This window comes from Drosophila elegans, unplaced genomic scaffold (assembly GCF_018152505.1).
Source record: "Drosophila elegans isolate 14027-0461.03 unplaced genomic scaffold, ASM1815250v1 contig_476, whole genome shotgun sequence".
Taxonomy (NCBI): Eukaryota; Metazoa; Arthropoda; class Insecta; order Diptera; family Drosophilidae; genus Drosophila; species Drosophila elegans.
The window spans coordinates 4412587-4424519 of NW_024545863.1; the positions used below are offsets into that span (position 1 = coordinate 4412587).

Sequence of the window (11933 nt, forward strand, 5' to 3'; positions counted from 1 at the left end):
CTGCCTGATCTTCGACGCGTTGCATCTGTTTTGGAGTCGCGTGTGCTTTCACTTTGACCGCGAAAATATCTAGCCTAATAAATACATATACCCACTATATACATACATAAATCTCCTGCATTTCAACCACTTTTGAGTGCAATAAACTGCGAGTGATGGTGGAAACGGCGACGACAACCACCATAACGCGAACCACTTCGGCGGTGCCGGCGGGTGCGGTAACGGTAACTGGACCCACTGGCTCCGCGGCCACGCCCACTGCCGCTCAGGTGGCCGCGCAGGCGCATCGCAATGATGAGACCACACGAGCCATCTTCAACTTGAAAGTCATCGTCTTTCTGCTCTTCCTGCCCCTGGTCTTGCTGGCCGTCTTCCTAAAGCATCTGCTGGATTACCTATTTGCTTTGGGCCTCAAGGAGAAGGATGTCAGTGGCAAAGTGGCCCTGGTAAGATCGTTAAAGCTCCTCCAACGAGTAACTAATGACTGCCATAAGCGATTGGCAAATGAGCCATTAATAAGGCTACTCAGATATACATCTAACATGGGTATGACACACAGAAAAATTTGTTAAATGTTTAACCACATAAGTGGCAAATTAAGGGTTCAAATCTTACAACTGCAACAACTGTTAATTGCGACAGTGTAGTAAATTGAAATGTGAAATTATATCAAACTACAACATGGTAATCATATATGTTTTTTCTTAGTGTATCTCTTAAATATGAGATCTAATATCTAAGTTCCAAGCAGCCATCCAGAAACTAGTCGCAACGTCACGCACTTTCCTTTTCCAGTGGCTGCCTCCGGTTTCCACGCCCACCTTTTCCCCGTTCCCCCTTCCGCCTTCCCCATTCCCGCTTTTCTTTTCTTTTATTTTACTTTCTTCTCTTATTTTAATGTCACTGGCATTGGGTGCGGCCGATGGCGATCGCTTAGCATTGTGTTGTTTAAGTAAATATTTATGCGTTTGGTACCAGCTCGCTTAGTAGTTTGCTAACTGTTTAGATCATGTCACGGTCAGTTAATGTGACATCATTTCCATGTAAAAAGGCTGCAATCAAAGAAAACCTCCAACTGAAAATCGTGCTCATGGCAACACCATATCGCGCTCCATTTATGACATATGCAGTATGGGGCACCTTATTGTGGAGAAGTCAATTGCTGGGGCGCCGACGCCACTGGACAAGGTCAAGTGTGTAGGTGACTGGAGAGATGAGGCGATGCTCCATATTGTATAGTAAGGAACCTGATCGAATTCGGAACCCATTAGCATGCTTTTCAGGCTTTAAACGTGGGCGTGTGCCGGCCATAAGCGTCTCACGTACCGCATTAATGAATCATGATGCCTCGATTTTTGTTTTAGTCTCAGCTTTTTCGATCGTTCCCTCAGATATCGTTTTCTCAGATACAAATACAAATACGAATACAAATACAGATACGTTTTTGCGGTTGCACAGTGGTGTACTGAGCGGGGGGTCGGGGGTTTTCTCAGCCCAGCTGTGAGAAGCAACTTAATTAGAAGATTGACTTTCGTTGATAAATTCTATTGACATCATTGTTGGGGAATTCGGGGTATTTCAGAACCCAAAGTACCCCTTTTTAGGGCGCCCCTGAACAGCCCCAAACTGGTTTTCCGTGTCGCTATATTTATACCAAGATGAAAATGAAAGAACGCAAAAATGCAAACCTCTGGAACTTCACTTTTGTTTTTTAGAACGCGAACGATCGCTGACGTTTGTAAACAACAGCGTGTGGAACTTTTGGAGGGCAAAAGTATCTGCGAAGCACGCCGGGTATATCTCTCAGATGCGTAGATAAAGCTCAACTGGTGTTGCCACAGTTAATTTGCATATGATATTGAAATTCTCCAGCGATGCTATAACCACAACAAATGCGCATTTGTTATTGTTATACCGTTGCTGTTCACCAACGTGTCAAACTTTCGATTGAACCCATTCCGGGTTAAATTTTTAAACAGCCACCCAACCACCACCCACCGGGGGGCTGAGATCACCAGGTCCGCTTTAATTACGGTCAAAAGTCACTCAATTGTGCCCGAGAGGGTCGGCCCACCGAGCGTATGCGTAATGCCATTCATAAGTCGGATGAGTTGCCGCTGCTACTCACATAATTGTCCGTAAATGAGGTTTTTGTTCAATGCAAAGTCACATTAGCTGTAGTTGATTGTTTGCAAATTAAGCTAATTAATTTGCTTGAGTATACAGTGAATAACCTGTGATTGCACTGCAGGTGACCGGCGGAGGCAGCGGCCTGGGTCGCGAGATCTGTTTGGAGCTGGCTCGTCGTGGCTGCAAGTTGGCCGTCGTGGATGTCAACTCCAAGGGCTGTTACGAAACGGTGGAGCTGCTCTCGAAGATCCCGAGGTGCGTGGCCAAGGCCTACAAGGTGAGATCCCATCGGACTGTTGGTTACGTTCTGGCCACTTAATACCCTTGTCTATGCCAGAACGATGTCTCCTCGCCGCGCGAACTGCAGCTGATGGCCGCCAAGGTGGAGAAGGAACTGGGCCCAGTGGACATTCTGGTCAACAATGCCTCCCTCATGCCCATGACCTCCACGCCCACCCTCAAGAGCGATGAAATCGACACGATTCTACAGCTCAACCTGGGTTCCTACATTATGGTGAGTTCTAAAATAATCCTTTAATGCCTTAAAAATTATAATAATTTAAGAATTTGAAATTGGTCGACTATTTTTCAAGTTTGAATCAACATAACTTCGGCTAAGAGAAGTCTGTTTAATAAGCTTCGATTTCAGAAACTCTTTCAATCATAACTTAAAAGCTATATTGACAAATTGAAAACTTTTGGTAAAATATAAAACTTTTGAAATATCAATTTTAATGGTTTTGAAGAAGTTATCTGTTTTATTCAAAAGCTGTCTATATTTAAACTTATTTAGGATTTAGGTGAAGCGTAAAATTTAGATTGCTAAATATTAAATAATTCAGTTTCAATAGCTTTATGGTCATTTTTAAAATGAAGGCATATTTATGTTATCTCCCTAATAACTTAAATTTCTAAAATTCTGATATATTTTTTGCCAGACCACCAAGGAGTTCCTGCCGAAGATGATAACCCGCAAGACTGGTCACCTGGTGGCAGTGAATGCTCTGGCGGGTGAGTAAACTATTTAATATTTAAACTGCACATTCTCACATTCTCCATTCAGGTCTGGTTCCTCTGCCGGGAGCGGGTATCTACACGGCCACCAAATACGGAATCGAGGGCTTCATGGAGTCGCTGCGGGCCGAACTGAGGCTGTCCGACTGCGACTACGTACGCACCACAGTGGCCAATGCCTATCTGATGCGAACCAGCGGGGATCTGCCACTTCTCAGCGATGCGGGGTTAGAATTGGTTATTATATAGCCTGATCTCAGGATCTGATCCAACTGTCTATTTCAGCATTGCGAAGAGCTATCCCGGACTGCCCACGCCATATGTGGCGGAGAAGATTGTCAGGGGCGTGCTGCTGAACGAGCGCATGGTGTACGTGCCAAAAATATTCGCACTCAGTGTGTGGCTGCTTAGGTGAGAATTGAATTAGCCCAGCTATTTGTTCATTAGTTCATACGGTTATTACCTTCGCTTCCCTTTAGATTGCTGCCCACCAAGTGGCAGGATTACATGCTGTTGCGATTCTACCACTTCGATGTGCGCAGCTCGCACCTGTTCTACTGGAAGTAGAGGGAGCAACGTCCCATCCCTGAAGCATTTACGCGAGGAGCGCTTGTTTGTTTCCCAATTGCGGTTCTTAATTAAACTGTTGCCTACGCTAGGAGTACACCTTTAGCTATTTATACGAATATTTAACTTAAATTAAATCTATATCCTAACATTAGAGTTATGGCTGCTTCTTTTTGACAAGGCGAATTCTCTCGGAAAAGCACTTCTTCTCGGATTGCTGGACACAGGACCTGCGTTCGTAGTGCCAGGTGTAGTTCAAGGGACATCGGTGGATGTGCTTGGAGCCACTGGAGCAGTAGTAGAAGTAGGCGCAGTTTCGAGGATGTGGCATAAATCCATAGACTCCAGACTGGCACTGGGTAATGATCTCCGGCGATTGGCGACGATTGCAGGACACCAGATGGGCGGGTGTACAGGCACTCGTGAGGCCCGCTCCTTCGAAGCACACCATGTAGGGATAACAGGGTCCGGCATTTGGTAGGAGTCGCAGAGTGATGGCCAGTGGTTCCGTCGTCTGAGTCGCCATGGCCGGTGGTTGTGGTTTCTTAACCACCGAAGGTGACTTGCTGGTCAGTGGATCCTGGCACCTCTTTACCAACTCCCGATCCACACAGCGGTCCAGATCCTCGTCGTAGTAATGGCCGGCCAGGCACTCGGCCTCAAAAGATCCGGGACCAGCGCAGTAAATGTACTTGGAGCAATTACTGGAGCTGGCCACGTAGATGCCCATTTCTGGGGCACTGGCACACTCTGCGAATTCCACGGCAGCGGTGGGTTCGTGACCCATCAAGGTCACCAAAAGAACAGTTAACCACATGGCAGCTCTCATTTTTTCTAGACCGCAATGTTTGGATGACTTATAAAGACTGACTTCATCGTTTATCTCCGATTGCGGGATGGGAAAATTGTTTTGCATATGCGCTCCCTGATAAAGGCTACAAGCTCCAGCATCGATTATTATGGTGGTTATCGCTTACTAGATACTGTTAATGAATTCGGGGGCGTAATTGCCACGCCCACTGTGGCGGATCTGATGGCGGGGGGGCGGCAAATTGCATATTCGTAGCATACTTCCCAGCAGTGGTAGTGGATTTAATGACCACGCCACACCGCAGCACATAATGCTCGACTGCAAGCGCGGTGCAATAAAAATTGAAAATGCACTCAATACGCAATTAAGTGTCGCCACTTCCGTTTGGACAAACGGACAAGCGGACGGACAACGATACCGGGCAAACCAAGCCATTCATCGCTCCACATCATCATCACCATCATCACCATCATCATGGTCGTGGCTTGTTGGACTTAATGCCGGCCATTGATTTAATATCCGATGAGATATTCATAACTTGTAATTAGGTTTGCTTGCTCGACGCATTTCCATCGCTCGCGCTTTACGTAAATGATTGCGCTGCTGATTAATGAAGAATTACCAGGGCAAATGACTGGGATCTGCGGGCATTATCCAATTCCCCATCTGCCCCATCTGCCATTAACATAATATTTAGCGCTGTCATCGGCGGAGTGCAGTGCCAGTTGGTCGCAAATTAAAAGTTTTATTAATTGTTAATTAAACGCTGTCGAGTGCCAGATTCGCCAGCAGCTTTGTGGCATAATTTTTGGCTCAGTCGCCGTATCTGGATAACAGGTTATACCGGCCTATATACCGGTCTATATTCCATGCACCAGATGCCGATGCTGTTCGGCACACAAAACACAAACGCACAAAATAGAAAACAAAAAGGACCCCATATGGTGCCAACGGCTCAAGTGATTAAGTGCACGACGAGTTCTTCAAATGCATTGCAACATGTGCACAAATATCAACAACACACACGCACACTCCTCGAGAATGGAAATTCTAATTACGATTGTGGATGAAGACCCCCAGCACCTGATTCTTCTGCACCCGCGGCAGTACTCCGTACTCCGTACTCAAAACTCAATATTCAGTTTTTAATGCGCAAGCGCAGCCCCGTCGCCGATCCATAAAAATAGCTCACTAATTATTTGTGTGCTAGGGTTACAATTCTCATAAAAAACAAACAAACTGTCTGCCGTTTTATGGATCTTCTGCCAGCTTTAATGCCCCCGCGAAGTTTTCCAATCCCAATTCAATTCGAAACAGAAAAAACTGATACATTTTTTCGAACTTTTTTCAAAAGAACATATTCTTATACCATATTAGAAACCAAGAACCCACATTACTTAAGACTATATGCAAACTAAAAACGAAAGCATAGTGCTAGCAAAAATAAAAGTATCCCGGTGAAATTCGCATTAATATGTTTGTAGTTAACTGTTTTAATTTGGCCAAGAATGACCCTATTTGTTTCATTAAAAAATTAAGGAATGAAGATATTCAAATGTATCTATTTAATATATTCATAGATCTTAACGACCTGTCAATTTACATTGGGTTTACCAGCCTACGCCCTGGCATCTGGATCTCCGCACCCATCGTGCGGACTTTGCAGCCGCGTTTCTGCTCCGATTATCCGCCGAATCTCCAAGAGAACGTAATCCGTCCGCTCCTCCAGACGGTCGAGGGCGGAGTTCAGGGCGTCCAGGCTCGAGTTGACCCTTGCCATTAAGCGCTCCGAGTTGATGGTCAGGGCCATGAGGTCATCGAAGCTGCTGACCTGGTGACTCGCCTCCGAAATCCTATCCAGCTCGAGCTGCAGCTGCTCCTCGCCGCTTTCCATCTGGGCAACTAAGGCAGAAAATCAGTTGCCAATTTAACTTAAATTTAGTTTCACCCTAGATTTTGACACACATTTTTTGGGGTGCTATTTTAAGTTGACAAATTTGAAGTGTATAACATATTTAACTTTGTTTTAAATTCCTATTAAAATTCAGACGGTCAAGTTATTTGAACAAAATGATCTGAGCCTTCTCATAAAACATGTATTACTATTAAAAACAACATAATTGTTCTTTGTATATACTTTTGTTAAATTTGTTTCACCGTCTAAACGTAATTTTTGCAAAAGCGGAATTAATTAATTAATTGAAATGGCAACTAACTGACTTTGGCGCTTTTGCTTTTAATAGACGAAAATGTGAAATATTAAGTGTACTTTATTTAACTGATTGCACCTGTAATTTGTGGGTCGCTGGGTATATAGGGCAGCTGATTCAGAGTTGAATTATTTACAGCATTAAAATCTATTAAATAATCATTAATAGAGAAACAATTTGTAATTTATGATGTAAAAATAACAGTCATACTCAAATCAAACAATAGTTTTTAATAATATTTTTGAATCTTTCCAATTAAGATATACGAAGTTGATGCTACTGATAAGATTTTCCTGATAGTAAAAGCCAGGGTACTTGATAGTCTATTCCCCCTTTAATTGATTGTTTGTTTTGCTTTGTTTGTAATGGGCGACCTATTACCAAAGCTACACTCGTACATTTCATTAAATCCATTTACAAAATGGCTTTGTCATTATTTATACATATCAATTATAAATTGTACGCCACGCCTGCAATATTCATATTCACTTGTCAAAATGTCAACTCAAAATAGAATATTTATGCATTTTTATGTGTGTGTATCGGTGCATGATTTGTTTGTTTTACTTTATGCTCTCTTTTCGAGAACTCTTTGTTGGGACTGGGTTTTGGATTGGTATAAAGTAAAAAGCCAGAAAAGGGGAAAGTGACAGTTCAGCCTATAAATACGCGGCGGCAGCCGAAGTTGAAATCAATTTTTTTTTGGCCCCATACTGCGGTGGTCGCGTTCCCGATTCCCAATCCCCGAACCCCGTTTTCTGAAATAAAAAAGGGGGGAAATCGAGTGGAACTGTAGTGCGACTATTTAGTTAGCCGCAGAACAAGGTGCTTCAATTTATTTTTAATTGAAGGCAAATTGAGCCAATCGCTGATGGCTGACGGAAGTGGGGAAGTGACCGGTGTGTTCAACGATGTGGTCGCTTTCAGCTATTAAGAGGATTACGCTGCTGCCACAGTTCCTGTTTCTTTTGTCCGGCTTACGCATTTTCACTTAATGAATTTTCATTCAAAGTGACTGCCACTGCAACTGCAACTGCAACGAGGTGATGTCGGCACTCGAACGCATATGAACAGCAGTCCGTAGCTGAAGAGCTGCACTTCCTGCCAGACTCACAGGCCATTAACCGACCTGGTCCTGAGGCTGGCCACAAAAAGGATGTCTTTGCCTCTGCTGACGTTTTCTTTGTGGTTGGCTAAAATCTGTTATTATTGTCATTAAGCAGGCTTTTGTTGTCACCGCCCTGGCCCACATGTGCATACGCATTTTCCTTGCCGATATCCTACACTTCGAGTTGCTGCCTGGTTGTTCAAGAATATGCTTGGATCTGTTCTTGAGGCTGTCATCGGCTGGTTTTGAATTTTCCGCACAGCTTTCGAGCCCTAAATCCAAGGCTCAACTGGTTGCAGCCCATTTTCAATGCATTTTGGTTTCTGGTCGACATCATTAGTTGAAAGCGCTTGGTTTGCCTCGTTTGTTTACTGAAAGTTTCATTGTTGCCATTGCTTCGGCTCCGTTTACTGTTTCTGTTGTTGCATTAACCCAGCAATGCTGTTCATGTCATCAAGTTGATGCTGTTGCATTTGCTTTTTACAATGTTTTGCCTCAATAAAGGCATATAATTTATGTGTATGGCCTTTCTGCAAGGGCGGTAGTCCTTGTGCGTTGTGCATACGCCACGTTGTACCCGCCCTGCCCACTTGGCAGCTGAGTGAGTCGAGGCGAATGAGCTGAGTGAGCTGCCCCATTGTGGTCCATAAACTTTGTCACGGCGCAGACCTCGTTCCGGGGGCCATCCTGCCCCGAGGATTCCGCTTGCACGCTTTCCCGCATTCGAGGCGATTGCTCAGGCAGGACATGTGTGCCCCGCCTCCTCGTTGCCTGTTATTGTTTTCCAACTTTTCACTTTGGTTATGAGATGGCCGAGCGCCGCAGTCAGTTGCACGCTCGCCTTCATCAGCGTCGCCTCCATTCCGCTGACCACAGTGGACAACGTGGACTTTTTGGCCAAGCCGGTCATGTTCGTGTTCCTGCGTGCGCACACTGAGAGAGAAAAGTTCCGTTTCCATGTCTAAAATATTGTCATAAAATATAATATATATGTATATATATATATACATATTAATATAAAAGTCATATTAAGACTTTTAAATTACTTAACTATTTTTACATTTTTTAAGAAATTCCAAAGGGTTAATTTCCTTAAAATTCTCTCCTTTCGTAATTTAGGTGGTTATATCTTGAAAAGGAATCTGTCTTCTATCAGGAACTTTAGATATGTTTCTCAATCCTGGCTTTTTTTCGCAGTGGAAGGACGTGTGTGCTTGTGAGTGCTGTTATGCTTATATCCTGCGGCTTAAGCAATTGTTGTTTTACAACGTTTCAGTCTGTTTGCCAAGTAAATAAAAGCTGTTAACTAGTTTTCACACACCCAGTCAAAAAAGGTGGAAGGGGCTTGCTTTGGTTTGCTTTGGCTTGGAATTGTCGAGGCAAGCTGCAACACGTGCTGAACAATTTTTTGGCCGGCTTGGCTTGTCCTGTTCCTGATCCTGTTCTAACTGCTTTTGTGCGTAGCACTCGTGTATGAGCAATTATTTAATGCCGTCCGCCTGTCACTGTTGTCTTTTGTCCGGAGTTTTGCCTTTGTCTTGGCCCCAGTCAGCCAAGTCAGCCGAGTCAGCTGCAGCCGTCTTGTCTGCCCCTTTTGTGTCGCTCATTTATTTGTGTTTATCCTTTCGCTTTTAATTGCGGCTCCTGCTCCTGCTCCTTCTGCTGCTCGAGCTGCTCCTGTGGCCACCCACTCTCCGCCCTTTGTGTAATTACAAGTGTTTGTTGTGTAAATAATAGCGTTAGACGCCTGGGCCGAGGACCATCGTTGACGCATCGTTTGCATGCTCAGTTAATGCCTTGCATCAGGACATCCTCCATTGTCCTTTCCCTCTGTCACCGTCACCGTCACCTTCTCCTTCTCCGTCTGTGTGTTTAGCTGTGTGTGTGCAAATACGTCTGTCTGTGGCACGGAAAATTAATTACAAGAATTAAGCAACGCAACGCCCGATCTGCCGCATTGACACAGGTGTTGGCCGCCCGCTGTAACGTATTTTCCTTAGATAATTCCCACAGAACTCGACAGCCATGTGCTGCACCTTGAACTCGAAACTCAGACTTAGACTGCTGCTGCACAGAACAAAATTTAAGGCTCTTAAATTAATGCAAGTCAGTATCCTTGTTTGAAATTTTTTAGAAATATTACTGCATCTGAAAGCAGAACTAAGATTAAGAGCAACATTTAGCAATAGAGCTTAACACTTTTAAAAAATGTAAAATATATTTTAAAATTTAAATATAATTGCGTACGATTTACTTTTATTGTTTCTTTGTGTTTGGGGCTTTAGATCTGATAAAAAAAATAAAACAATCTTTAATATTCTTGTCAATTTTGATTTCCATTAAAAACCATAGCACATGTAATTGAAAATAATATTTTTATGATCTGATCTCCTTTGAAAAGTTTCGCATTTTTGTTCTGTGTGAACCTCAAAAGAGCTCTGGAGGCGGGACATTAATTCATTCACCTAGAGATACTTACATGTGGTGCCCATTAGCCCAGTGCCACGCCCCCGTGAAAGGCAAATGCCAGCGAGCCATGCGACGCCTAAAATTTCCATTTCGTTGCTTGAACCGTGCATAAATATGTCAATAAGGATTATCCCATCTTCGGGAGCAATAAAACGAAGGGAAAATGATATGGGGAACGAGTGGCAGGCAGGAAAACCTCAGCTAAACAAACAGCGACGGGAGCAGGAGCTGCAACTTGATTATCCTGGCAACCTGCCGTCCGTTGAATTATGACATGCAACTGTCAGTGCGGGTTCAAGTGGATTTTGGCTGCACTGCAGCCCATGCGGATGCTCCTGGCAGCCGTGAGAACGCGTTATCCTTGCACCTAAACAAACACATTCAAACACATTCAAACACATTCGAGGCCGGGATGCAGTAGCTGTAGCTGTAGCTGTTGCTGGTGAGTCCTGGCCGTGGTGTCGTGTTGCAGAATGTTTTCGATACTCCGCATCCTTAGGCATTACACGACCAGCTAATTTATTTACTTTACTGGCTGTGTGGGTACTTGTTGCATTTGCATGTCTAAACTGAAACACATGTTCGAGGATCATAATCGAAATGGCCTGTTATCCGTGGCTGTCTCATTATGTCCTGTGTTTGCTGCCGTTGCTGGTGACGCGGTAGCACTTCAGATTGGTGTTGACAGTCGCGCTGAGAAATTGCCTCGCCTTCTCCCTTTTTTTCTTTTGGCCTTTGTCTTTTAGAAGACTCCTAAGCTCTGAGTGCTCGACATGCTAATGTGATATATTACAAAACTAATGGAAAAAACGGATAGAGCATAGCGATTAACGCGTTTGAGCACTCAAACTCCGCTCAACACTTTTCACTATGAAACGCCAGCTGCGGCTTCAGCCTTTCGCTTATCCTTTGCGTGGGAAACTTCGGAGCACAGGTTTAACCACACCACTAATCCTTTACCTTAAGCACTTTACTACATTTTTCTAGCGCTGCCTCAAAGGCAGTGCAATCAACTTGGGCATTTTCTATTTAAATTTAGCTATTTACCGCTGAAGTTACAAATTTAAAAAAGTTTGATTGATTGTTATAATTTCCTATTTTGTGAATAAAATTTTTATATCTGAATAAACACAATTTATTTCTCATAAATATTTTTTTAGTTTAAATATACATTTTTAATGACACACTTGGCTAGTTTTCGTTGTGTTCCAGAGTTGGCATTACTGATTTGCATTCCTCACTTCACCGCCAGAGTTCTTTGAGTGCCCTTTGAGCTGAAACTGAAGTGTTTTGATCGGAATACCGCTGAGTGGCACTGAGTTTTAACAATTAAGGGAGTTACAGCGGGCTGCTCGAGTGTCTGTATCTTCATCATAACTTATGACCGCGGATAAGGTTGGAATTGGAACATTTACCGGGGGAGGCACTGGCTGGTGCCATGTGCTCCTCCGAATACGCAGACGCCGTGCCCATAAATCATCCGAGCCCGATAGCCGCAAAAAAGTCGCATGCAAAGAGCGACGGCACCACGTGCACAAAGTGTGACCCGATTTTGGCAACATCTAAAAACGAGCGTTCGCTTAAATAAATACAAAACTGCATCACGTGCAGCGTGGTAAAAAAT

General features: G+C 43.8%; 3 protein-coding genes across 4 annotated transcripts; 1 reads left to right on the forward strand and 2 right to left on the reverse strand.

Moving 5' to 3' along the window:
- On the forward strand, positions 1-3865 carry LOC108148713 (short-chain dehydrogenase/reductase family 16C member 6). Of its 2 annotated transcripts, none has more exons than XM_017275879.2 (7): positions 1-446; positions 2252-2407; positions 2468-2644; positions 3069-3141; positions 3194-3371; positions 3430-3555; positions 3624-3865. In XM_017275879.2, exons 1-7 carry the CDS (start codon positions 156-158, stop codon positions 3709-3711), a joined length of 1089 nt encoding a protein of 362 aa, XP_017131368.1. In that variant the 5' UTR covers positions 1-155; the 3' UTR covers positions 3712-3865. The 2 variants fall into 2 exon arrangements, with proteins under 2 accessions (XP_017131368.1, XP_041565213.1); XM_041709279.1 differs by lacking the exon at positions 1-446 and adding an exon at positions 1666-1794.
- Positions 3861-5986, reverse strand: LOC108148720. The gene has a single exon (XM_041709280.1). The coding sequence runs from the start codon at positions 4625-4627 to the stop codon at positions 3869-3871; it is 759 nt and encodes a 252-aa protein (XP_041565214.1). The 5' UTR covers positions 4628-5986; the 3' UTR covers positions 3861-3868.
- An 86-nt stretch (positions 5987-6072) lies between these two features.
- Positions 6073-6630, reverse strand: LOC108148605. The gene has a single exon (XM_041709281.1). The coding sequence runs from the start codon at positions 6414-6416 to the stop codon at positions 6141-6143; it is 276 nt and encodes a 91-aa protein (XP_041565215.1). The 5' UTR covers positions 6417-6630; the 3' UTR covers positions 6073-6140.
- Between the last annotated feature and the right edge of the window lie 5303 nt (positions 6631-11933).

Coding starts and splice junctions, on each gene's coding strand:
- LOC108148713 (XM_017275879.2), top strand. CDS start 156: ATGGTGGAAACGGCGACGACAACCACCATAACGCGAACCACTTCGGCG. Junction 2,408..2,467: donor GCGTGGCCAAGGCCTACAAG/GTGAGATCCCAT, acceptor TGTCTATGCCAG/AACGATGTCTCCTCGCCGCG. Junction 3,372..3,429: donor CCACTTCTCAGCGATGCGGG/GTTAGAATTGGT, acceptor TGTCTATTTCAG/CATTGCGAAGAGCTATCCCG.
- LOC108148720 (XM_041709280.1), bottom strand. CDS start 4,627: ATGCAAAACAATTTTCCCATCCCGCAATCGGAGATAAACGATGAAGTC.
- LOC108148605 (XM_041709281.1), bottom strand. CDS start 6,416: ATGGAAAGCGGCGAGGAGCAGCTGCAGCTCGAGCTGGATAGGATTTCG.